A 26,922-nucleotide genomic window follows, 5' to 3' on the forward strand; every position below is an offset into this window, starting at 1 on the left:
AAAAAAAAACGTAACATTTACATTTAAGTGCTTATGAAAAGTTTAAGGTGTAATTTGATGAAATTGAAAGTTTAGGATAAAACAACGATATACACCTTTTAAAGGGACTAAAGATTATTAAACTGTTCTATCGTACTTCATCCTTGCAGAAGTATGTGATGCCCTGCTAAAACTCGGGATCATTGCTCGAGGTACAAGCAAGAATTTATGATGTTTTGAAACAGATTGCAAGTTCTCAAAGCTGTACATCTTGCTACCATGCATTACCTAAGCTTGAAATGTGGAGTTTAGCCTCAGCATCTTCCTCGCCAAGTTGCGGATATCCTCTCTAAAAGATTCTCGTGATATTCGCTCCAACAACTCTTTCACCCCTCCACAGGTTACAAAATCAGCTGCATTGTCCACTGCACGTACGCATAGTTCGTTAGTTATGGAAAAATTGTAAAAATTCCATTATAAGAACGTATACTACACTTGATCTTGGCCAAAAGACTGAGAAAGGTATTTTTAAGAACTACATCGTTGCATAAGAGTTTAGAGTTCATATTGGATTTCACTAAGTTAAGCAAAGATCAACTGTTTGAATTCAATCAAATTTCAAAACAAGTGCCGTAATGAACTAAGAACCAATAAAAAGAACGAAATGCATGAAAGATGATCTGTTGTTGAACTAAAGTGGGCTCATCAAAAGTTGATGACAGTACAAGGTCAGCATGATATTTATGGAAAGTAATTCTAAGACGAACTCTATGGACTTGCTTCCTGTTTTGATAGCTGCAACACTATTTTGTAGGGATATATCAAACTAGGATGGATCAGTAGTAGATCCCTTTGGCCATAGTGTTAAACGGCCAGACTGACCAATAGCATAATTTCAGTGATTATGAATCTAAAAATGCGAGTTTTTAACTACCATCAAGCCTTAACAATGCTTACCATTTTGGGCTAGATGACACAGGGCAAGCTCAATATGGCGTCGAGCTGATGCAGAATTAGTATGAGAGTTGTTGATTAACCATGGAAGAGCACCATCCTCCATTAGCAGAGAACGGCCTTTCTTGCGTCCTGCAGGAAGGGAAAGTTGTTACATTTGTGAAGGCAGATGTAGTTTCTGTACGATACAAATAACGTCGGCAAAAACATATAGTAAACCTTGAACAATTGCCCTCGATTCACACTTCGCAAAATTTGCCATTCCCCTTGCAACTTGTGCAATAACATCACTATTTCCGGATGTAGCCATTTCCAGAAGAGCCCTAATACCTCCATCATCCTTTAGCATCTTGTGCAACTTTTCTGTTCAGAGAAAATTTAAGATAAAAACTTCACGGAAGAAAAGTGGACTATAGCATCATCATGACAACCCATGCATAGGCCATTTTTTTTTAGTTATATGATGATATATCTGTCGAAATAAAACAAGATAATTAAATTCAGACTTCAAAACATTTCCAAATATGACTTTCCATTCTAAAAGTTGGACAGCGTGGAGCATTGTCACCTCAAACTTACCATTTCCACATAAATTAGCAAGGGCACCAGCAACCATGCGAAGAGTTTGGGGATCATCTGTTCTGGATGCTGTTCTTGCCAGCAACTGGGCGCCCCCTTTGCTCATTATTACGCCTTGATTCCTCTCTGAGTAAAGTCCCCAACGCCAAAAGTTGAAAAGTGTTAGATACATACATGAATGACTTGGTTTAAATAATACAATAGCAAATGGCTACATTGATGTATGAAGATATATAGGAATGTCACTACGTCGGCGATAAATTTGTTTACTTGAAAGAAAAGAAAAAAGGACTGAACACTTCTATAAGTCTTCTGTCAGGTCACAAAGGGGATTAAAAGGAAGCCAACGGGATTACAAAAAATCCTTCCAGTTGACATTAATCAAAAGAAGATAGTAATATTAAAAAATAATGGAAGCTATAAAATCAACAGAATATGCAGCAAATGAATTGGAATGAACGGTATATAAATTTGCAATATCCTGGAAAGGACATCACCTGCTTTGTGATAAACAGATATAAAGAATTTGTGACGTATAAATCAGATAAGCATCCTGCGCATCTCACATAATTCAAAGCCTATGTAGCAAATAAACTTTTCTATTTGCAAAACTCAAACGTCATTAGACTTTGGCCAAGCCAGAAACAGCATTACACTGAACAAGACTTCGGATTACCATTCATTGCTAAATTGGCGATAGCTCCAGACGCCACTCTGAAAATTGTCAGATTTTTTGATGACTGCAGCAGCATAAGCAAAGCATCCAAACCACCTTCATCTACGATTTTTTCCTGATTCGAATCTGAAATTCATGAAGATCATCAGGTTATAATCCATAGATCCTCAACTTTCAGTGCATTAGCAAAGAGAGCGAAAAGACCATCCATTGAGGGATAAAAACATTCCCGAGAAAAGAAATTTTGACAACCATATGGACAGAATCAATAATACAGAAATTACGGGGAGATGTACACCTTCAGCAGCAAGATTGGCGACCACCTTCACAGCATGGACTTGGACATCAGTGTCTTCGGAAGTCAACAATTGTAAAATCTTTTGAAGACCAACTGGATATCGAAGCCAATGATCATTCATCAGGACGGTTTACAAATTCAATTCAGACTAAAAGAAAAAGATCTCTGAATCCTGTACAAGTTCATAGCATTTTTTTTTTTTTAATCCAAATTCAAGTCTCTACTAACAATCATCTTACCTTCTTCACATATTTTTGCAATTGTTTCACGTTGACTAGAATTAGTCTCTTTCAATTGACCCGTCTCGTGAAAACCCATGGGAGTTCCCAAGCTGGAGGGTTGTCTATGTATATTATCCCTCATATACGATTTCTGATCCTGCGATCATTGAATCAGAACAGAGGAACACAAAAGGCTAGAACGATTGAGATAAAGAGGAAGTGTATGACAAAATTTACCTCAAAATCATTCCCACTCACGGGTACAGTCCGTTGTATTTGAACCAATTCATTTGCAATAGTCTTTCTCTGCTTCTCTTCAAATAGAAGTTTTTGCCTCGTGATATAAAGTTCTTCCTTCAGTTTCTCCTACAAGAACGTGGATTTTTAAACTCATCGTCCATTAGCAATAATTTGCTACAAATTATCTTTTTTTTTTTTTTTTTTTTTTTACAAGAAATGAGACTCCTCATTGAAGAAATGAAAAGAGACCAATTTGCAACAAACAAAATGATAGTATATCTTCCTTCAGTTTCTCCTACAAGAACGTGGATTTTTAAACTCATCGTCCATTAGCAATAATTTGCTACAAATTATCTTTTTTTTTTTTTTTTTACAAGAAATGAGACTCTTCATTGAAGAAATGAAAAGAGACCNTCTCTCTCCCTTTTTTCTTCAATTTAATCTCTTTTTTCATTCTTCTTTTTTTCTCTTTGATTTTTCTCTATTTTTTCACTCAACTCTCGTTTTTCTTTTAACTTTTTTTCAAGAAATGAGACTCCTTTTTTTTTTTTTTTTTTTTTTTTTACAAGAAATGAGACTCTTCATTGAAGAAATGAAAAGAGACCAATTTGCAACAAACAAAATGATAGTATACCTTCTCTTCTGCTAGATGTTTATGCTCCGATTTCAAGGATTGAAATTCAGTGAGAGTATTTTCATGCGATTGACATGGTTTTAACTTTTCCTTCAGTTCTTCGATCTCTTTCTGCTCATAAATCCAACAAAATAAGCGAGTAGGATAATAATAAAGGCAAGAAGAATTTGATATCAATTATATCATTTCGCGTAGGCTCTGACTAGTAACAATTGAAAATAAAATAAAACCTAATATATTTAGGCTCATCCAAAACCAAGTAATGCAGAATGGTAAAAGAGGCCGCAACCGAATTGGTCTTTGGCACTACTTTCTCCCAATGAAGGTTTCCAACTATCATTACACGCCGTAAGATGATGAGCAGGTCACTTTAAATTGGATTGATGACATGCAAATGAAGCAGGATGTTCGTTCTTGTGTTAGTTACAGATTAAAAATCATGTTTTATATGAGATGTCAATTCATCAGAGGGAGAAAGAGGTGGAGTTGAAATTCTTTTTAAACTTGTACTGATGCTAACTAAAGGTCAAATAATATAGTTTGCTAACTTTCAAATATATCTTACACAAAAGTTAACCTGTATAGAATTTTGATGATCACTGGGGCAACTCTTTGCCAAGCGTAGCTGTTCTTCTATAGCTTCAAAATGGGCATTCTTATCCTCTAATTGTTTCGTCAACTCTGCCATTTTCTTCTCGTATCTCTGAGTGGTTTCCGCAAGCGCCATCTTATACGCTGAATTATCTGTTTCATGTTGCTATTCACAGATAAGAAGAATAAGAAATCTACTGGGCACAAGTACCAATGAATTAAAAATGGCAAAAACCAACCTTTTAAATTAACCCTTTCAACGTTCTATCACTGAAGACAACTACAGTCTCAATAAAGGGAGAAAGGAGATAGGAGTAAAGAAGACGACAATCAAGAATAAATGTAGTAAAGCAACTGCAAGCAGTCAAATAATTTCATGTACATGACAACTCTTTTTTAAATAAAAAAAGACATCATAACTAGTTGAGGCAACATATTTTCCATTCTCAACTGGAAAATAGGATTTCAAAAACATTTCTAAATACTCGAAGAAAACCAAAAAGAAGTAAGTCTCGAACAAATTGATCAAAACACAATCACAAAAATGCCTAAACTTGCAACCAAAAAACCTTGCGACCAAAAGATACAACATACAAAACTAGCTGTAGTATTTGGCACCCATTCCAAATTCAGGATAATATGACATTATTCAATATCCTAGATGGTGAAATAGCAACGATGAAGATATAGCTAAAGACAGTAAAGAAAAGGAAAGTCTGCCACCACAAACTAGCCGATAAATTTTCTTACCTGAATCAACTTTTTGTGATCACATAAGATCTTCTTCATAACTTCGAACTCTTCCTTGGCACTTACAAAGCGAGCATGCTCAACTTCCAGCTGTTTCTTCAAGTCTGCTATATTCTTTTCATACATTTGAGTGGTATCAGCCAAAACTTTCTGATACGTGTAGTTTTCAAGCTGATGTTGCTGCCAGGACATAAAAAAGAGACCATTATTCTCATGTCCTCTTTGGTGAAAAGAAAATGACGTCTCCTAAAAGCCATCATTTCCAGTATTAAGGGTTTGAGACAATAGTTTGATATTGAGCTAGTTATTATATAAATTAATATTGAGAACTATATGTAGGATTCTTTATATTCTCTTCTCTGTTTTATTTCATCTCTTCTTTTTCTTTTCTTTTCTTTTTTTTTTTTTCTTTTTTCTTTGGAGGAAAAGTTGGCCAGTTCAAAAATTGTGACCAAAGGGATTATGAGAAACTTGGACCAAAGTCACAACCGTAAGACTATTATAAGCAATCATGTTTCAAGTAAGCCCAGAGACCATCCTTGTGGCTAAGCTAACAGAATATGTTCAATAATACAATGTAGTATTACAAGTTCATTATACATAAATAAAATGGTTTCAGAACAAAAATGTTCGAAAAGAAGTTGTATATTCTTTATTGGGATTGATAATACCTTACTGTGTTCTAAACTCATTTCCAGATGACTAACTTTATCATGCATCAAGTCATTGTGATCTCTTTGACGGTTCAATTCGATTAATAAATCTGCCATCTCCTTTTCCATTTGAGTATTCTCCTTTTCTAGAAACTGAAATAAACATCATCAGAACAAAATTCTCAACGGACGAACTAGTGAAGTCCCTTGAAATATCAAAGTATTCTAAAGTGATATTGTAGATGAAATACTAGTAGAAAAAAGTTGCTTAGGAAAAGTATTCAAGAGCAGAGATGGCTACCTCACACCTTGTAATTAAACTATTTTTCACTTCAGCAAAGGAGGCTTGACAAAGTCTCAGCTCTTTCTCCAGTTTATATTTCTCATTTTCTCTCAATTTTTGCTGCCTATCAACTTCTGCAGTGAGATTGTCTGCTTGATTTTCAAGCTTTCGGCATAAACTTTCATAGTCAAATTCTTCTTTAAGTTTTATCATGTTCACAATCTTCATTGCCTGATAAAAGAACAAAATAGCAGCCTGTTGATGTCCTAACATACAAACGAAGCAAAATATTCTGATTCATGATTAGGATGAGGTAAAACACTAGAATCATTTAGAAATGAACGCCTAGGTACGACATGCCAACTGAAATTCCCTAAAAATTGAAGATTCTAAGAACCCAATTGTACAAAGATGCTTCAGGTGGCTGCTTTTGATGTTCTTTTCTAAAATCAATTCCTACTCACTTTCTAACTTCACTAATGAAATTGTCATCTGCTTTTACAAAAAAAGTTGATGTCATATGAAATCAATTAAAATGACACTCCAGCATTATTGATTGCAGGAGAGATTATAACAACAGAATCTTGCTTCAATATTAAGTAACGGCGGTTTTTTCACCTCGTTTATTATACGCCATATCGAATTGTTGACAGAATATAATTGTTGACAGTTTTCATTATATACTACACATTCAGAATTTCGCACCACAAATTCTTTGTTAAATTACAAATCTAGTCCTGAACTTTCTAGCTTATATCTACTTTCAACTTTATGTCTAATAAAGCTCTAAACTTTAAAAATGTATAATAAATCTATCCTGTAAATTTTTTTGTCCAAAAGTTCTCTAACATAATCGAAATTTTAAAAATCACAAAATTGAAAATTCAGAGATTGATTGGACACAAAATTGAAAGTGTAAGGGTCTATTAGATACTTTTTAATTTTCGAAGGCCTATTGGGCATAAAATTAAAAGTTCATAGACTTATGAAATCTTTTTTAAAGTTCAAGTATCAAATAGACAAAGGCCTAAATTTTAGAAATTAAAATTGTAATTTAATCTTAATTTTATCATGTAGAAAAAGAAAAATAAAGAAATGCAGCTTATGTCGTCCAAATCAATAGAGAGAGGGAGCAAGCACTGTAGTATTACTTCTTATAAAAGGTTTTGAAAACGCGGATGATTATAGTATGGGGATGAAATAGAAATAACATATCCAACTCACACGTTGTCCAAACATAATTGTGCTAGCAGTTTCTGCATGGTATCTTGAGGAAGGTCCAATTGTTATGATGAGAGAAGTTCTAGCAGAACCTAATATATAAAACTGTCATTAGTTCATGAGCAAATTAAGATAATGTCCGAGAACATAACATAAATAAAGAAGGTTTCAGTTTTCACAAGGCACCTGTTTATAAATAATCAGCAATTGACAGAACATAGAGTCAACCTAATAATTCTTCCTTAAAAACATAAAATATAAAATAGTCAAGGAAATATACCAACATATATTGCTCAATCACCTGATCTACTTCTCAATGTAATATAGGAGTTTAAATACAGGAGATTTTAACAACGTGAAATTATTGTGGACTAATGCTTCCAAAGCTAGAGAACTTTTTAAGAAAAATTCTCTTCATGGTTGGATCGTTTGGAAATTATCAAGATTAAATATTTTCGTTGGTACTCCTTGTCTAAATCATTTTCAGGATTCTCTTTTCAAGCTATTTGTAATAATTGAGGGCATTCTTATAGTTTCATGGGTTTTATCTTATTTATTCTGCTGTTTCTTTCTGCCTTGGTCTTTTGTTAGAATCTGTTTTGGTTGTTTCTTGTTTTTCTTTGCTTTCTCTTCAAGTCAGACTACCTTACTAGGCTTTCTTTTGCTTTTCTTCTGCAATCTCTCTCCATTATTTATATATTTATCATTTTTTTTTTCAGAAAAACAACGTGAAACAATAAAAGATACGATTAGAGAGCACGATGCTTAATATTGGAAGTATATATTCTTATTAGAGAACTGGTCATGGGAAAATCAGAGTTAGATTTCCAGAGCCAAACCTCCAAATGAATCACGAAGAAGTCTTGTAAGCTTAGAATCTCTGGTGGGTATATGAGTGTTGTTTTCCGCCAATGCATTGATACATTTTCCGAGGGACGTGAGAGAAAGATTAATAAACTTTGCCTCTTCAAGTAAATGACCTTCACTTCCTACAATATAAAGCACAAGGGGAAGTTANAAAAAAAAAAAAAAAAAAAAAAAAAAAAAAAAAAAAAAAAAAAAAAAAAAAAAGCAAGGGTTGGTAGTGGCCGTAAAAAGATAACAAACCAGATTTATTTATTCTTTCTGATCCTGCTAGATCCACTACAAGCAACTTGCTTTTCCGAATCATGGGTATGCCATTACCACCCAGAAAATCAACTGTATGGTCGTGCCCTTGGGTAGTAGCCATATCTTCATTTTTTTTGCTGGCAGCCCTTCGTACATAAACCTATAAACGCGAATTAATAAATAGTATATATTACTTACAAATTTAAAACCATTGATATTCAATAAGACCTACTGAATACCAACCATGAGGATTGCATGACTTCGTGAACTTTCTGTATTCAGTTTTGTATTGGCTGCATGGCGATTAGACTCACTAATCTCTAGTAGTTGTAAAAAGTGATCTATATCTTGAATTTTGACGACAGTAGCACCAGGCGCTGATACTTCTCCAGTTTTGGGATCTTCATTAATAGGGATGTTAACCTTTTCAGGAGCCAGTAAATCTTGAACAGACTCCATATACAACTGAAAGAAGACAGAGCACAGTTAATTCTGATTGTCCACATACATTCGAAAACTTTAGTGATTCCCATTTATCTGGAAAAAAGATTCATAGTAATCCAATGAAAAGCTATTAAGCAAGTGTCCAAAACGTATGGCAGAGATTCAGGCTTGTTCATTTAAACTAGCTTTTTGGATTTTCTTCTTCTTCTTTAATATCAATTCAGGGGCAANAAAAAAAAAAAAAAAAAAAAAGAAAAGAAAAGTTGAGAATAGCGTAGTTAGAATATGTTGCACCCTTAGAGAAACTAGAAGATATTCAAAGATGAAAAGTTAGAATATAAAGAGCAAAGAAGATTTGAGACCAGCTTCCAACCTAGCATAGATCTATATTTTATTGCTCAACTTTGTGGACACCATCCNTTTTTTTTTTTTTTTTTTTTTAATGTTCGTCCAACATTTTACAGCTCTCCAGTCTCGCGTAAACAAATTTTAAATTGTCAAGATCGATCCTAAATTAACCAACCAACATAGAACTATAGAGCAAGCTCAAGAAAATAAAACTGCATCAATCCATCCACGTAAATTGGCTGCAAGAATCAAATGAAACTAAGTTTCCGATGTTCAAAATAGAGTACCTAGAAACAAAAACAATCAGAAAGATTCACAAAAAGTAGTTTGAAAATCACTATTCATAAATGCAAATGTGCATAGTACCTGCAAATAGGAAATTTCCACGCTATCCGAAGCAGGAGATACATTGGCAATTATGTCCTCTAAAGCTCTAACCATGATACCACGTTCAGACACGTCTTCTTTACCCATCCTTCCAAGTGTGTAAGTCTTACCAGTACCAGTTTGACCGTACGCCATAATTGTGCCATTATAACCATTTAGCACGCACTGCCAAAAGTAAATCCAACTTTTTAACATAAATATCAACTAGTATAGTCTTTAAAGACTTGAAAGATGAAATGATATTAATTTATACAACAAGCAGAACGACCAGATATCAGAAGCACACTAGAAGATGTCTATAAAAGGTAAATTACATTCACATATTCAACATTTGAACTACAACACATTTCAAACATGAAATTTGAGTAGTTATCAACGACGTCACTTAGCAGTCACTAACCTCAACAACCGGTTTGGCTACCACTTCATAGACACGCCTTTGAGAGGCAGATTCCGTAAAAACTTCATCAAATTGATATGACTCAGAACTCCAGTTGTTTTTCCTCAATTTCAACCGCTTCAGCTACATGGTAAAATAAATAAATAAGAAAAAAGGAAGAAGAACATTACGACCACAACCCCCACATGAAATAAGGTACGAACAAGACTTGTTAGCACATTAGTAACTCATAATTAATGATGAGTTGATAGGCCGCCAATATTATCGGTATTAGCAGCCTATCAACTCATCATTAATTATAGTAGATAAACAGATCTTACGTCACTAATATTCTTTATCCAATACAAATGAACCGTGTCAAAAAGTAGGACCTCCGTCAACAACATGATGATGAATAAAGAAGCTTATTCATGACATAACTTCAAAATTATGTAGCAAGTACCTCTGGCTGTAACTCAACACAATCAGCAAAATCAGCATCTGAAAGGAGATCCTCAGCATTTCTAGGTCGGACTCTAACAGCCACTCTCACCCGCTGAGAATCTATCAAAAGGTTCACGTGCAAAAAACTTCAAAACTTGCCTTATATCAAGAACATATAATAGCTTCACAAACGCAAGAAATTCTCTTTCAGAATTTATCTACCAGAGAATCTAAAAGTCTGTAGCATAGACAATGTGATAACATCACTCTAAAGACAGTTCATTGGAGCATGAGTGATGCTTAAATAAATGTCAAGCAACCTGGTTCGTTAATGACTTGACATGAACGTAGAAATTAGATATAGAACAAGGACAATAACATCCCTTGTCAAAGTTAGCATTTTGTATACTACGTTTACATTAATAAAAATAAAAATACTTACCTAAAACTGGAAATCGTCAGATGACAAGTCAACTGCTACCGGTAAGAATTTAAACACCTAAATGAGAAGTAGAGTCCAATAGGTAGATCATACATTGATACACCTTCATTTTGGATTTTACACAGGCCGTGGACTATCTAAAGTGTCATTTTTTCTGGATAAAGGACTATCTATGTCATCTCCAATTTCGTGTTTATCCTTTATTTAGCCTAAAGATGACTATATTACATTTAGGTCCAAATACTATTCCCACTTATCTAAAAAAAAGATTAATTAAAAAAATCCCACCAATTTTCCTACGGGGGCTTTTGTGGGCTACTATTCACTGTTTTTCCACCAAACATTTAAATTCCCAACAACGTCCAGCGGAATCCATTGATTCGCGAAAACTCTGTCAGTCACCAATCAAATATCTTCCAATTGATTGAGATAGCAACATGAATATGCCTGTTTTCTTAAGTTTAAAAAGTTCCCGCTTAAGTTCCCTCGACTATCTATCTATATTATTGGTTCATTTCGTGAATAAAATTCGGAATGGTAGTAGAGTTACAACGGCTAGCACCCCAATTTTGTACTTGGGCCCCAGTGATAAAATCCGCCCTCGCACATACAGCGTCGAACTGAGTTGCTCGAGTTCGCGCTCATTTAAGAATCGAAAGACATTATAGACCCGAGGAGGACGAAGAATAAGTGGAAAAGAAAAGAAAAAAGATAATCAAATTAACAGTCCAAAAGCAACAGAACACCTACCACGCATCGAACTGAAACAAAACAGTCAGAAACAGAGCAGAATGACGAGCATCAAAACCAAGCAAGCAAATAAACTAACACGCAGACAAATAACGGGAGACAGAAATCAAAACCTTCATCGACATCAAACGAACAAGACCTCAAATTAGGAGTAAGAGATCGTCGAGAAGCAGAAGACGCTTTATTACGAGCAGAAGAACCAAGGCTCTGTCCATGACCAACACTTTTCGAAGCAGCAATGGGGAAAGAAAAGGAGCTACTATGAGCAGAAGAAATCGGAACATGATGATGAACACCTTGCCTCTCGGACCTCAAAGAAGACCTGAAACTATTACCACCACTACCACCAATACCACCACCACTGGAAGCCATTTCTGTTCCAAATCAAATTCTCCGATCAGAGCGCATAGCACAACACTTCAGCCGGAAGTGAACACCGAGAATCCAAGACACATTTACAGAACGACGATGAATCCATGGCCGAATATCAGAGAAATTGAGCCCAGCACGTAGAGAAGAACAGAGAGAACTGGTTCCCGCGTCGGCAATTAAGTAACGTTTGGGGACGGCTGCCTTTATTTATTTACACTATTATTTCTCTCAAATTAAATGCTATTTAATTTAAATCTCCAAAGTAATCAAATAACATCCTTTTCACAAATAAATATATTTTTTTTCTATTTTAAACAACATAATAAATGAATTAATTAAAATTTATAACGTCATTAATGAAACTAAAAGCTCTATATTTTCTCGTTGTCCGCATTTAATTGGTCCGTCTATTTTCCACGTATGAAATTAGAAATTTAAATTTCCATTTAAAATTAATAATAAATATCATGTTTTATTTAGAAGCAAGAGTTTTAAATATTTTAATTAGTTAGAATGATTAATTCATTAAAAGAAAGAAAGGGAAAAAACCGCTTCGCTTATAATGGACGCAGCGTATTAACAAGAGGACAATAAAGTTCCGTTTAAATTATTATCATAAATTCATGATAAACACACGATAAGAAAAAAGTATAACCCGAGATATGATTGTTTGTTTCTATTTAGCACGACATTCACGGTAACAGTACTAACATAACAAAATACTTAATAAATAACGAATCTATTGTCTTATCAAAATATTACTGAACGAAAAAAAAAAATATAATTCTGAATATATATGTCCAAACCCGACTGAATTTATTCCTGAAGTAGACCCGATAATTAACAAAAAATACAAAACTCGTAAAGTTGCTTTTTTTTGTGAAGTCGGTCTATAGCCCTATAAAGATTTATTCCTTCTCGGGTTTTGAACGTTGAGGTCAATAATTGGTGCATCTATGTCTATTTGTGGAACTTGTAGGGACGTAGAGAGGCATATATGATAGATAATGTTGTAAGACATTAAATTTTGTAAAGATTTTTTCGCAATAAAATTTAGTGTAAAGTATTTAGCACATGCCATGTTTTCTCACCATGTATTAAAAAGGACAATTATTCTTCGGAATTATTGTGTTACATTTATTCATACATTTATACTTACGACCCATCTTTAAGTTTGAAATAGGTTAATTGGGTCGATAAATTACAATATTTTTTACCCTACGTAATTTTGCTACTTTATTTTCTTTTACAAATCTATTTTACGTGTACAATAATTAAAGATACTCATTTAAGAGCTAGGATTCTTCAAAAACCTTTCAAATCAGGTGAAAAATTCTCGTTTAAACAAAAAATGAGAAGGGTGTAGCAAGGAGATTTTTTTTATGTTAACTAAACAAAGCCGGGTTTTGAATTACATTTTCCATCCTCTCTACCTATATATTAAATATTAAAAACTGATGAAATTTAAATTTTGAAGAATTAGGTTAAAAATTACATTATATTTTTCTGAGAGAAATTATCCATTAATTTTTTTAAATGAATATTTTTCTAAAGTATATATATAAAAGTGAAAAAAAAAAAATACATATCACTCTAATAAAAAAAATAAAATGAAAAATTTCTANAAAAAAAAAAAAAAAGATGGGTACAAAAAAAGGGTTATCTTGCAATGAACGTGTTTAGCAATAACATGATGCAACAAACTTTACAGCTTAAATGAAGCCAAAAAGGGCCATCATTTATTTAAAAAGTTGGTCGTTTTTTAAGGACATGTGGGAAGTAAAAGAATATAATGACACTTTTTTCATCTCTTTCCACACACTCCATGCATTGGAGGGCGTGAAAGGCACCTGAGAATAATAAAATTTTATTTATCTTCTTTAAACCTAATCAATTAATATCTTATATATTTTTTTCCGTAAAAATAAATAATCTCAAACTCCACCGACCTCACCCGTTTCTTCAAATTTTGTGTCTAATAAGTTCGTGAATTTTAACAACTGTCGAATAGATGAAAGATCTCTTAGACGTAAAACTAGAAGTTCAACGACTACAAAATTGAAGAATAAGGGATTTATTACACTTTTTAAAGTGTAGTGACTAATAAAAACAAAATCGAAAGTTTCAAAATTTATAAGTTCGTGAAATAAATTTGTAACTTAACCATATAATAATTGTTAGGAATCACGACCCTCCACAATAGTATAATATTGTCTACTTAGAGCAAAGCCCTCATGGCTTTGCTTTGGAATTTTCCAAAATGCCTCAGTATCAATGAAGATATATTCCTTATAAACTCATGATCATTTCCTAAATTAGCCAAAGTATGGGATTCCATCTCAATAATCATAATTCAAACCAATGGATCTCATCAAACTAATTAGCATAGTCATGCATATTTCTGCAGTAACTTTGCAAGCTCAGCCAAAACCCAGAAGGTTAAAAGGAATTACCAAACCTCGTACCTCTTGGAGTTTGAGTTAATGGATGTACCGAAATCCCGTTGTATAGTATCCATGTAGAACAAGAGAGGCTTTGCTGTCCGTTTGTTTTCTGTTGCTTTATTTTGCTGACAGCGGATGGCAGTTTTGCAGTCGGTGCAAGCTGGAATTTGGACAAAAACCATGTTCCCAGATCTCAAGTTATTTCAGATAGTGTATAAACCTTGATAAAATTTGAATGCATGACCGAATAGAAAGTTAAGCTATAAGGCTAAAAGTTAAGGTGGTAGTGTTCTTGGAGTTGTGGAATCTGGACAAAAAACATGTCACTAGAACTCGAGCTGTTTCAGATAGTAATTGATTTTGATAAAAATTGAAATGATGTGCAGGATTGATTAGAAGGTTAGGCTATAACTAAGATACTGGACATTTATTGTGAGATTCGACGTCGATTCCATGTCGGTTAAGGAGGAGAACGAACTTTATAGGGGTGTGGAAACCTCTCCCTAGCAGGCACGTTTTAAAAACCTCGAAGGGAAGCCCGAAGGGAAAGTCCAAAGAGGACAATATCTGCTAGCAGTGGACTTGGGCTGTTACAAATGGTATCAGAGCCAGACATCGGGCGATGTGCCAACAAGGAAGCTGAGCCCCGAAAGGGAGTGGACATGAGGCGGTATGCCAGCAGAGATGTAGAGCCCCGAAGGGGAGTGGATTGGGGGGAGGTCCCACATCTATTGGAGAAGGGAACGAGTGTCAGCGAGGACGCTGGGCCCCGAAGGGGGGTGGATTGTGAGATCCCACATTGGTTGGGGAGGAAAACGAAACATTGTTTACAAGGGTGTGGAAACCTTTCCCAAGCACACGCGTTATAAAAACCTTAAGAAAAAGCTCGAAAGAGAAAGCTCAAAGAGGACAATATCTGCTAGCGGTGAGTTCGAACAAAAACCATGTTCCAAGATCTTAAGTAATTTGAGATAGTGTATAGATCTTGTTAAAATTAAACTGCAAGCCTGAATAGAAAGTTAGACTACAAGGCTGAAAATTTAGGTAGGTATGCTCTTAGACTTGTGGAATTCGGACAAAAACAATGTCCTTAGATCTCAAGTTATTTCAGATCTTGATAAACTTGAACTGCACAGGGCTAAATAGAAAGTTGAGCTACAAACCTAAGTTATAGGCAGTTAAGTTCTTGGACTAATCTATTTAGCTGCATTCAGATTTCATAATGTTCATCTAGTTTGAGTTCTTGACCTCTTCCTTCATTCCATTCAAAGTCTTATTTTCAATCATTCATCTATGTTTTCTAGTTTAACATGACCCAGACACTACAAATCAAATCAAACCATAAACCTGTTTCAATCAAATCTCAAGTAGTTTGACACCTACTAAAGCACGTTATATTGAACATAAAACCAGTGGATCCATTCAGCCATCAGGAAAATTTGTACTCAATGTTTTATTCTAAAGCCATAGATGCAAGAGACAGACCAACTAAATAAAAGGAAATTGTTAACAAAGGCTCTTACCTTCTAACCTACAAGCTTTCAAAGGCAGAGCATTCTGAACTGGCTAGATGCTTCATTGCTAAAACAAGTTTTATGAGCTTCGTACAGAAACATCACCTGTGCGGCAATGACGATCCTGTGCATCTGCCGGAAGAGGTTGTAAGCAGAAGAAAATGACTAAAGCAAGTTGTGAAAAGAATATAATTAAATGTCAAGTCATAAATGAGTAATGAATACAGGGTTAAGGCACAGCATTAGATTTCTCTCATGCTCGCTTTCATGTTGTTACAAAGCACCACTGCAACTACCTGTATGTTCCTTTACTGTTCAGTCTAATACACATTGGGAAGAAAATAATCCTACGAAATAATGGCATGGCATGCCATTCATGTTGTCTATAACATTTTGATGGTTGAAAATCTGTACCATCAACGTTGACTGAAATCTTCAACACAGGCATCATTGTAAATATAAGTGGCCATGATGTGAAGCGTGAGCTGGAATAAACAGTATCCAACCTCTTGAAACGTTCAATTACTGTCCCAGCAGTTAGAGAAGTAGTACTGTGACTACATGCATGTGGCATATCTGAAATCACTCCTAGCACATTCAAGCTTCAACAACTATGGACAAATCCGTAGTCATCAGAAGCTCAACTTTTCCAGCCAATTGCCTTCAGGTCACTTTGTTTTAGTTCAATGTAACTTCCAAGCCTGAAAAAATGAGGAAATTTTTCAATAAATCTACAGGACATCTCATTTCCTGAATGCTCACGGTCACAAATAAAGTTGCAGCTAAAAAGCATTTTCTGTGAAACTGTAGAAAAGGAAGGAAAAAAACAAAAAGTTTGTTGCGCAATCTTGAGGGTTGTGGCCGAAGTTGTAAATGGTGAACAAACCTCTTTCCTTATCTTATTTTTTCATTCGTTCAGTTTTCTTCTTGGGTAGGGGAGGAGGGCCAGTCCGCACTGTGGATGGGTTTCTTTAAAAAGAAAAGAAATTCGTAATCCTAGTCAGTATCAGTCGTACGCGTATCCACTTGATCATCTTTTGAGATAATCTAGATTAAAATGGTCTTAATTTAATCTATCTTCAAGATACTTTTAAGACGTTCGTTGTTCAGTTGGAATTTCCCAATGTTTTGTGAATACTTAAATGCAAAATAATAAGGAATTATCTATATTCATCACTCGATTTCAGCTATGTGAAAATGAATTGCCAAGTGAATAATCTAATTTGGTTCTTTGCCCATTCCCAAACAACTATAAATTCATTAAAAAAAAAAAAAGGAAAAGGATCAGAGAAGTATCATAACGAGCAAGTACCCCAAATCTGAAGGAAGTCTGAAGCCTCCAATCCTTACACGCTTTAATGAATAAATCTGAAACAATAAAATCCAGAAATTACACATACAAATAGAACTAAAGGACAAACCCAAACGATAAAACAAGGACTTAAAATACCACTAAAAAGGCAGGTTCTTCACGGTTCACTGTTTTCTCATGTAAGAGTGTTTAATGAGGCTATCACAAAAAAATTCTCTCAAAAGGTAGATAAATACAGGTTTATGTTTATAAAGTCAAACAAATGTTCCATGAAGAAATATGGTAGTAAGGAATAAAGGTCTACAATACGGAGGAACCAACGAGAACAAGAAGAAACAATTATATTCTCCGAAAAGAAAATGAAACCCAAATCTAAGTTGCCAATAATCATAAATGGATGATAATAACACGAATCCCTAGTAACAGAAGCCCAAACCAAGGAATTGTAGCAAAAAACCTTCCTATTACATTACAGCCAAATTTCCCAGGCAACACCTAGAGTTCCCATACAGCCACAGCATCCTTCCTTTCCCCCAAAATGGAAAGAATAATTTGAGCTCTATCAGAGTAATAAATTTTAATTTATTAGTGTACTGAAAGACAAAGTCCTTTTTTTGTGGAAACAACAATTTTTTTGTAACCACCCAACTTTGCTGATCCTTCACAATTGGAAGACTTTTTTGTTATTAGCCTTCTCTGGAGGGGGATTCCTCTTACCAGCCCCTAGGTTATTGCATTTTCTTTAGTAATATATCTACAGGTTTCTTATCTAAAAAAAAAAAAAATAGTGTACTGAACTGAAGGATGAAAAGCTATCTGAACAAAATACAATAGCAGAATAGGCCTGATGAGCAAACGTCTTCAAGGTCAGATGCTAACCTCTAGACCAGCAGCTTTTACAAGTTCTCGAACTTCATGGTTCCTTCCTTCATGTACCTGCAAAAGCACATTAAGTTAGTCAGAAGCAGTTGCATAACAAGCACTGCATACAGAAGAAGGTACTAATATATTTTCCTCGACAAACTGCTGCATAGTGTCACAATCATGTTTGTCCAGGACATGTTGCTGGTGGCGGTATGCCTGTTGCATGTCAAACCCCTCATGTTGTACCACTTTATTACTTTCATGATGTATAGCTTTCTTTTTGTATTTTTTAGGAATATGACATTTCAGCAAAATCATCTCTATGCCTAGTAGACTAAATACCTCAAAATATACTTTTGAGGGATGTGACTAGTCATTAATTCTTCCTACCTTGAGTTATATGTTATCTAAGCCATTGTGTTGCCTTTCTTGCTTACTAGTCTATAACATTGCTTTCAACATTACTTTCCAAATCTCTTTCGAAAATCTTTATGCCCCTATTTTCTAAAATCTTCTTCTCAAAATGGGGCTAGAGGCTTAGGTATATATCGTTCGGCCGGAGGCGACACGAATTTGAACTGGCTGACTCACTCGGTGGTGAGAGTGAGTGCCGCACAATCGCTTGCAAGCGTCCCGAGGGAGTGTGGTTAGGACACATGGCATCAACAATAGTTGAGTATAACTCAAATATCAGCAACAAAGCAAGAGACTTCGTAGGTCTATACAATTATTACTTCATGACCAATTAGATCAAACTAGAAGAATTGCATGAGCTCAGCATGCATAGAGATCTAAAAACTATATGGATGGAACTAAGCACCGTTATACGCAGACGAGATCTTGGTATGTCTGGCTGCTGTGGTAGTAACTCCACAGCATCTGGTATGCAATGGACGCCATCAATTACTGTTCCCTCGCTGATAGTTATCAGGTTCTGCTTACTAACAGCACCATCTATTGCTGCAATGTATCTACAATTATAAAGAGCAAATGTTAGCATTTTCTGAAATCACAACAATCAAAGCTAAATGTATTAGGAAGCACAATTATAAAACAGAAAAATGCTATAATTCAATTTTTTAATTGGGGAACAAGAACTAAAGAAGAAGATCAGTACTATCCCTTCCTTGTTAAAATACTAATCTAACACAAAAGCTTAAGCTAATGGGCTATGGTAAATTTAATTATATCAACACTCTAACACTCCTCAATTGTGGGCTTGAAATTTTGTAGAAGGTCCAACAAGTGGAAATAATTATTAATTAGGGAGAAAATCACATTCCAAAGGGTTCGAGCTAAAAAATTAAAAAAAAAAATTACATTCCCCATCCCTGAAATGGTCGGTAGGCAAATGATCCTGTCATTGTCATTCAATAAATGCGCCCCAGATTTATAGGCCGCAGCCCACAGACACTTCTGGTATGATGTTTGTGGTCTCATCTATTTTGGTTGATCTGTTGATCTTTAACTTGCTTCATGAAATTAATGCCAAAACTTGCCAAAACTTACTTTTGTTGATAACTTTACAATGCATCAGCATTAGTAAAGAATGAAAATACAATCACTTACTCCTTCGATATACCAGATGAAGGATGTGAGATACTTTGAGCAAAATCTCCTGAAAAGAGAAAGCAATGTAATTTTGCAAACAGTTCAAGATCTATCCTTTTAACTCTAATTTTTTTGTGGGGCAATCCTAATAAGGAAGCAGCCATAAGAAGTTTCTTGCATAACATACCATCATTTGTCACTATAATCAACCCGGTGGTGGCAACATCAAGCCTGCCAACTGTGAACAGTCGTGGTTTGGGTTGTCCTGGATATGTTTTATGCTGCAAATGCAAAGTCTTAGTTGAATAATTTGCAAACAATATTTCATGAATCATAATGATTATAAGATTATCACTCCTTTCTAAACTTTCACTTGAAGTCGATATGACTAGTAGGTTCGACATACCCAACTCTTCAAATAATCATCAAATAGATTTATCACAGACTTTGACTCCTTTTTCCCAGATGAACAAATATACCTGTCGTGGCATTTTACAAGATCAGCAATGTAAGCACATAAAAGCCAAATTGCCAAAAGAAACTTGGGGTAGGAGAGGATAATTGATCGCAGAGAATGAGCGACAAACCCTTTTGGCTTGTTGAGGGCTAGATAAACTTTTGATGGTAGTTTCTTAGGAAGCCTATTTCCATTCACGTAAATAATGTCTCTTGCAGGATCCACCCGAGTCTACAGAAAGGTGGCATCATTTATTCCTTCATAGTTAAGACAAAAATCTATCTGATCCAAATGATATGCAAGCTAACCTGAGGAGTATTGCAAACAGAACCATTAACAGTCACGCGACCTTCAAAAATAAGCTCTTCACTGCTCCGTCTTGATGCCACTAATAAACAAAAGAGGTGTACAGTACCAACTATGAGATCTTACCGGGACAATTGTAATTAATGTAAACCGGACATTGCAGAAGAAGACAAAACAGAACACTCCATGACTAAACCATAAAACGCAAAAGAATGAGATCGTGTACATTGTCTTAGTAGCTTAACTCTTAGATTATAAAAATTTCTAATTAAAATTTGTCCTTACAAACTTGACCAAACGATGTACAACTGAACTTTCATTTCCCACTCCTCCTAACAAGGGATGAGGCTAGCCAGAAACAACATGGTACCAACGATTCTACAGAAAGATTCCAACTTAAGTGACTACCACAAATGAAGTGGCTGAAGAAACAGGATGAGAATAGGGCACATCCCCATCTAACATTTCACAGATAGGTAAGTTGCATACTTTGAGCATCTCACAACAACTAATGCTCTTCCAACACTATATATGCAAAAAAAAAAAAGTTTCGTTGATGAAAAACCATGTACAGTACCAAAAAAAAAGTTTCATGGAGCAAATAAAAGAAATTACAAATGAACAATACGAAAAAAAAAGCCCATTTCAAGAGGAGCCCGAATGAAAACAACAATTGCTAGAGAAAAATCAAAAGATACCCATGTAAAAAGGGCTCCAGTTGTTGGAGAGATTAGAAAGAGGATAAATTGAACATGTAATGCCACATGCCCCAAATTTGGAACCCGGATTAGGCACCTCATAGCCTCAACATTCCCCTGCATCTGTTGTGACATAGCCACATTATCTACTTGTCTTAAACTGCTTCTAAGAGTAAAAACTATTCTCGTAGGCCAACACGGGTCTTTTTAGCATGTTTTATCCTCACTCACATTCTTCTTAAAAAGTAAGGTCACCCAATATAGGATTCCTTCAAGCTAAGAACACTTTGGAATTCTTTTAATTGGGCCATCGAAAAGGAAAGTGCACCTTGTTAGTATAGGTAGTAACTTTCAATTTTTTTAAGTCTTTTTTAAGCACTATATCCTTAGGATCGCTCTCATTCAGATGTAGTCTCAATTCATTCAAGTACTCCTTTACTCGGATGTCATATGCTCACCAGTTTCTGTCTTGGTTTGTCCTTGGACCACATCCTACTAGGAGAGGTCCTATTCTAATAGCATCTATAACGCATCATGCCCAAGATTCATACCAGGATTTGAAACCCGAATTTGGTAGTTCATGGCTTCAGCATTCTTCTACATCCCTTGCGACATGACTACATTACCTACTTGTCTGAAAGTGCTTCTAAGAGTGAACTATTCTCATAGATCAATACGAGTCATTTTAGAATGTTTTATCCTCACTCGCATGCTTCTTCTACATCCCTTGTGACATGACTACATGACCTACTTGTCCGAAAGTGCTTTTAAGAGTGAAAATTATCCTCACGCAATACGAGTCCTTTTAGAATGTTTTATCCTCACTCACATGCTCCTTAGGAAAATTTTCAAGGGGTCACCGAACATAAGATTGCTATAAATTGAGCACATCAACACATCCTTCTAGAATATTTTATCTTCACTCACATGCTTCTTAGGAAAATTTCTAAGAGGTCACCATACATAAGATTGTTCTAAGCTAAACACGCTTAACTTTGGAGTTCCTATACTTGAGTCACCAAAAGGAAGGTGCACATTGTTAGTATAGGTAGTAACTTTCCGCTCTTTTAAGTCTTTCTTAAACATTATATCCTAAGAATTGCTCTCATTCAGATGTGGTCTCAGCCTATTCATGTACCCCTCCTTTACTCGAGCATCATAGAACAACTATTTGGTCACAAATGCCCAAAATATCTCTACCCCTTCCGGTTTCTCTCGAACCAAATGTTCCAACATTTAATTTCAGAAACAACTGCTCATATTATCATGGTTTACTAAAGCTTAATTTTACGGTGCATGTTGATTAATATATATATATATATATAGTCCACCATTCATGGTTTTATAAGGAGAATGCAGCTCAAAGAGAATATTTGTAAATTCTGGAACTAGACATGATTCTACAATGCTAACTAAACAACTCCTAGTCCATATACCTAAATATCTTCAAAAATAAACCAAACAAAGACGAGTAACCACCGCACCAACTACCAAACAGCAATAAGTAAAGAAAAATATAACAAGCACAAAAGAATGCTGTATGACGGATCATGCCGAGCTCCTATGGCCAGAGTTATCATTTTGCCTCATCAACCATCGGAAGATTGGTCGATACACAAAGTGCTATCAGGATAGAGAAGCACAAACCTCCAGCGGCAGCAAGAACTTTACTCAGACGTTGCGACGAGTCCCTAATATTCTCATTGTAAAATCTTCGAGCAGCCTTAGAATACTTGGGGGGTTCAGGAACGCGTTTATCAACAGAAACCTTCTTCTTCTTGGGCTTGGCTTCAGCCTCCGACATGGAATGAAGGAACCGTGTAGGAGGATGCGATTGGAGCTTGAGGTTGCCATCTTCGCCGCGAACTATCCACGGAATGAAGAGCTGACCGCCAGTGTTTTGATCAATAAACTGAAAAGAATCATCAGTTTTGGATTTAGGCTTCGGAGTTGGGGGCGCGAACGTGATGTTGAACTCCAGTGAAGATGAAGACGAAGAGGATCCATTGGGAGCGGAATTAGAGGAGAGAGAGCAGGAAATTCGAGAAATGGCGCGAATGGGATTGAGGATTAACGAAGGTTTTNAATTGCACATATTATATGCATCATATCTATTCTGCTTTCCTTTTAAGACCATGTGATTCGTTTCCAAAATAAACTCGGTGTCCATCATACACTATTAAAATTATTTGGCAAATGGAGAGGGAGTTTATTTCTCGTGCNACGAAGGTTTTGAAAGAACAGAGAGTGAAGAAGCTGCTAATGAAACCATTTGCAATGGAAATTCTGATTCTGATAGTAAGCTCGCGGCTTCGCCTCTGGTTCGTGGGATTGAAGGAAGAAGACGATTGAGCCTCGCTAGTCAGTTCCTAGCGCAACCATTTTCGGATGATAAATTTTATTTTTGGATTAAAATATCATTTCCGCTCCAATTTTGAATTTCATTTTATCAACTCCTTTTAATCCCTAACTTTATTTTATATTTTCAATAAATATTTATATAATTTAAAATAATTTTTATAAACAGAAAAATGTTGCATTATAAATTTTAAAATATATTTACATTGTATTTTTTAATGCATTAAAATTAAAATTATTATTATTATTATTATTATATTTTATTTATGTCACACAAAATGATATCGTTTTTTTTTACGCGTTTATAAGCGTTTTATAGCCTTGAGGGAAAACCCGTAAAGAAAAGCGAACAATAGGAAACATTCCTCTCCCAAACGCGTTTTATAGCCTTGAGCCTGGAGGGAAAGCCCATAAGAAAAAACCAAAGAGAACAATATGAAACATTCCCCTCCCAAACGCGTTTTATAGCCTTGAGGGTAGCCTGAGAGGGAAAGGTCAAAGAGGACAATATGTGCTCGGGTGGATGTGGGCCTTGGTCGTTACATAAACGATACTAATATTAATTACAATTTTACAAATATATATATATAAATAAGATTTTTATTTATATTATAAATAAGATTTTTATTTAAATTAATTACAATGTTATTTATTAAATAATATTTTAAAATTTTGGACCAATTAACCCAAATATAAAGGGATTAGTTCATTCTTAGGCCGAGAGTCCAGAGGCCCAAACCTCTCTACCCGCGAGCCCCAACAAGAACAACATTCCTTTCCGGGCGCGTGGCATAAACGCGCGATTTCTTCTACAAGCCGAACCAGGTCCAGTACTGATGTTTCAATCACGAACCCTAGAGCATCTTCTTGTCTATTGAAATCAACCATCATTTTCTCACTGTTTCTGAGTTCGACTCCATGGAATTGAATCCGAAGAAGCGATCGCAGTTCGCCCTGGCAGCATTGGTTTCTTCTTGAAGAATTCTGATTAATGAACAGAGGTTAAATTATGCGTCGTTGTATTTGAAGCTACCACTGTATATTTTATTTATGCAGGATTGAACTGTGCTAAGAGAATCACTCCTTTAATTGTCGCGAAGATTATTGCTGAAATCGGTGTCATTTTAGAATCTGCGATTTTCGAGTGAGTTCATTCAACAATTGGAAATTGCGGTTTTATTATTGTTGTTATTTTCAATTTCAATGGCGGACTATGAGGAAGAAGGAAAAGGTTCGATTAGACTAAATTCCGAGGAGGAGGAAGCAGAGCGAGAACCATCCATTTTCGAAAATGACGACGAAGAAGATGAGGATGATGGAGATGAGGAGGATGAAGGTGAGGAAGATGAGACTGAAAATGATGAAGAACCACTCCGGAGGAAGCCTCTTTCCGATGCTTCCAGATTGATTGGTCAGAGGTCCAAATTAGAGAATCTGGCTGAGCGAATGAGGAAGGAGAAGATCAGACTTCGGGTTCATGATATTTTGATCAAGGGAAACACGAAGACCAAGGAATCTATAATCGAAGCCGAAGTGGAGGCTATTAAGAATGCATCAACCATGCAAGAACTACTGGAGGCCGCTGCCGTAGCCAATGCCAAGCTCCAGAGGCTTGAGATCTTCGACTCTGTCAAGATTACACTTGATTCAGGTCCGCCAGAGCTCCCTGGTACCGCAAATGTCGTTATCGAGGTTGTGGAGACGAGCAACCCCCTCTCCGGCGAATGCGGTGCTTACACAAAACCTGCGGTAGGATTTTGTTCTGTAAAATATGTATATATTTGTGCCTGATGTATGAATCAATAGCTCGTTGTTTGATAAGATATTGCTTGATAACAATGAAAGCAAAGTGCTTTTATAGAGTTGTCTACCCCATTCAATCTATATGGTTTGATATCTTGTATGTGTGCATACTTGAACATTTTAATACTTATTACATGTCAATTAGGAGCTATAATTTATCAACTCTGGTTCTCTTGTAATGTGATTCCTCTGTTCAGATTCGAACTATGATTCCCTAGATAAATTTATTGCTTGTTTAACTGGAATTCGTGCATGAACTATTTGACTTGCTACCTGTTGGGAAGTTTTTGAAGTGGTATAATGCTTTTGTAGGCTCGTTCGTGGACGTTTGAAGGTTCTGTTAAGTACAAAAATTGGCTTGGATATGGGGATTTATGGGATGGCTCTTTGGCATACGGTCCTAATCAAACATCTGAGGTGAGTACCGGTGTTTATTTCCCGAGGCTGAAGCGATCAGTGACTCCTTTGGTGGCACGGCTATCCCTACTTTCCCAAGATTGGTTAGAGTTTTCATCTTACAAAGAACGGTCTTTAGGTCTTTCCCTTGGCCTATATTCAACAAAGTATCATGATTTGGCATACAGCCTTGGATGGCGCACCATAATCGACCCTTCACAGATGGCGTCTAATTCGATAAGGAGACAACTTGGAAATAGTTTACTTTCTTCTCTAAAATATACTTTGAAGGTTGATAAGAGGAATTCTGCAGGGAGGCCAACTAGAGGATATGCTTTTGTTTCTACTAGTCAAATTGGTGGCCTCGCACCTGATCACCGGAGCTTGCGCTTTGTGCGACAGGTTTTCATCATTTCCTTTTGGTTCTCTTGTAACAATAAAAGACTTTCCCCAGCTTTTGTGTAGTTATCGATTTTCTGTTCCCATATTTTAACAGGAATTTGATCTACGTTATGCCATTCCTCTCGGCTTTGATCGTGCTGCCATGAACTTTGGAGTTTCTGCTGGTGTTGTCTTGCCTTGGGGAAATGGATTCATGAACAAGCCATCGCCCCTTCCCGAACGCTTTTTCTTAGGTGGTGATTTCTCTCCAGTATGCACCGTCGGAGGCCCAACAACTGTATGGGGTTTTAAGACACGTAGGATGGGGCCAACTGAGCCGAGGCGGGAAGTGAGGGGCGAAAATAATCAGGGTGAAAACAGTGATTCTCCTGGAAGGGATTTTGTCGGAGGGGATCTTGCTGTGACCGCGTTTGCTGATCTTTCGTTCGACTTCCCAATTCGCTGGTTAAGAGAACATGGAATCCACGGACACATCTTTGCTGGTGCAGGAAATCTTGCAAAGTTGACTGAGAATGAGTTTCGCAGTTTCTCTTTTCAGAAGTTCTTGGAAACTTTCCGTACCTCAGTAGGAGCTGGGATTGTGCTTCCAACAAGACTCTTCCGCCTAGAGGTCAGTCACGATCTCTGACTTGTGTTTCATTATTTAGATACATAATTTATTGGCCTGGCTCTGATCTCTGTTTTTACGTGTATCCCATGCAATGCCATGCTTGCTGTTTCCTTTTTATTATTCTTCTATCAAACAGAAACAACACCGAAACATCGTTGTAGGTTGCCTTTCGATTTGATTCGTATTTGCTACTCATATATGAGTTTGGTTCTATGAGCAGGGTAACTTCTACTACATATTGAAGCAGCAAGAGCATGATCGTGGAAAAACTGGCTTTCGGTTTAGCATATCTGCCCCATCATAAACCTTGAATTTTGGCGAGGTTTGATAGATATTCAGGTTTGATTGAATTTGTTTCTTTTGCTCAATGACAGTGTCCTTGCTGAGTTATCAGTTTGGACTGGATCAAAAAAAAAAAAAAAAAAAAAAAAAAAAAAAAAAAAAAAAAAAAA

The 26,922-nt window shown here is 35.8% G+C and overlaps 3 protein-coding genes across 5 annotated transcripts in view; 1 reads left to right on the plus strand and 2 right to left on the minus strand.

Moving 5' to 3' along the window:
- Positions 1–7: 7 nt before the first annotated feature.
- On the minus strand, positions 8–11,950 carry LOC111801286 (kinesin-like protein KIN-UC). Of its 2 annotated transcripts, none has more exons than XM_023685259.1 (21): positions 11,497–11,950; positions 10,211–10,311; positions 9,769–9,891; positions 9,348–9,533; positions 8,433–8,654; positions 8,187–8,349; positions 7,919–8,068; positions 7,083–7,171; positions 5,877–6,089; positions 5,594–5,728; positions 4,923–5,102; positions 4,159–4,338; positions 3,582–3,692; positions 2,945–3,073; positions 2,726–2,864; positions 2,487–2,579; positions 2,189–2,314; positions 1,513–1,638; positions 1,153–1,296; positions 937–1,065; positions 8–404 (listed from the first exon to the last, which is right to left on the minus strand). In XM_023685259.1, the coding sequence occupies exons 1-21, from the start codon at positions 11,753–11,755 to the stop codon at positions 268–270; spliced, it is 3,135 nt and encodes a 1,044-aa protein (XP_023541027.1). In that variant the 5' UTR covers positions 11,756–11,950; the 3' UTR covers positions 8–267. The 2 variants fall into 2 exon arrangements, with proteins under 2 accessions (XP_023541027.1, XP_023541028.1); XM_023685260.1 differs by lacking the exon at positions 11,497–11,950 and adding an exon at positions 10,414–10,511 and having other exon boundaries at positions 29–404.
- A 3,938-nt stretch (positions 11,951–15,888) lies between these two features.
- LOC111779836 (putative ribosomal large subunit pseudouridine synthase SVR1, chloroplastic) lies at positions 15,889–23,282 on the minus strand. The gene is made up of 11 exons (XM_023660007.1): positions 23,136–23,282; positions 22,549–22,985; positions 20,206–20,285; positions 20,028–20,128; positions 19,847–19,919; positions 19,628–19,721; positions 19,459–19,507; positions 18,710–18,860; positions 17,905–17,961; positions 17,026–17,081; positions 15,889–16,414 (listed from the first exon to the last, which is right to left on the minus strand). The coding sequence occupies exons 1-11, from the start codon at positions 23,171–23,173 to the stop codon at positions 16,354–16,356; spliced, it is 1,197 nt and encodes a 398-aa protein (XP_023515775.1). The 5' UTR covers positions 23,174–23,282; the 3' UTR covers positions 15,889–16,353.
- Positions 23,283–23,996: 714 nt separating this feature from the next.
- Positions 23,997–26,922, plus strand: part of LOC111793469 (sorting and assembly machinery component 50 homolog) — a 5,533-nt gene continuing 2,607 nt past the window's right edge. The window contains exons 1-4 of one of the 2 annotated variants that reach the window (XM_023675371.1): positions 23,997–25,008; positions 25,375–25,860; positions 25,955–26,470; positions 26,691–26,876. In XM_023675371.1, coding sequence (XP_023531139.1) covers positions 24,463–25,008; positions 25,375–25,860; positions 25,955–26,470; positions 26,691–26,774 — 1,632 coding nt within the window. In that variant the 5' untranslated portion in view covers positions 23,997–24,462 and the 3' untranslated portion in view covers positions 26,775–26,876. Of the gene's footprint in view, positions 25,009–25,374; positions 25,861–25,954; positions 26,471–26,690; positions 26,877–26,922 lie in introns of those variants that run through there. The other variant, XM_023675380.1, reaches the window with a different exon arrangement.

The sequence above is a fragment of the Cucurbita pepo genome, chromosome LG01 (genome assembly GCF_002806865.2).
Source record: "Cucurbita pepo subsp. pepo cultivar mu-cu-16 chromosome LG01, ASM280686v2, whole genome shotgun sequence".
Lineage (NCBI taxonomy): Eukaryota > Viridiplantae > Streptophyta > Magnoliopsida > Cucurbitales > Cucurbitaceae > Cucurbita > Cucurbita pepo.

What these genes read in the sequence shown, in the direction of transcription:
- LOC111801286 (XM_023685259.1), bottom strand. Translation starts at nt 11,755, where the DNA reads ATGGCTTCCAGTGGTGGTGGTATTGGTGGTAGTGGTGGTAATAGTTTC. An exon ending in CAATTATGTTTGGACAACGT is followed by an intron (nt 6,090 to 7,082) that starts GTGAGTTGGATA and finishes TTCTTTTATCAG; the next exon opens with GCAATGAAGATTGTGAACAT. An exon ending in TGCAAAAATATGTGAAGAAG is followed by an intron (nt 2,580 to 2,725) that starts GTAAGATGATTG and finishes TTCGATATCCAG; the next exon opens with TTGGTCTTCAAAAGATTTTA.
- LOC111779836 (XM_023660007.1), bottom strand. Translation starts at nt 23,173, where the DNA reads ATGGTTTCATTAGCAGCTTCTTCACTCTCTGTTCTTTC. An exon ending in AGTTCTTGCTGCCGCTGGAG is followed by an intron (nt 20,286 to 22,548) that starts GTTTGTGCTTCT and finishes TTTGTTTATTAG; the next exon opens with TGGCATCAAGACGGAGCAGT. An exon ending in GATTATAGTGACAAATGATG is followed by an intron (nt 19,508 to 19,627) that starts GTATGTTATGCA and finishes TTCTCTTTTCAG; the next exon opens with GAGATTTTGCTCAAAGTATC.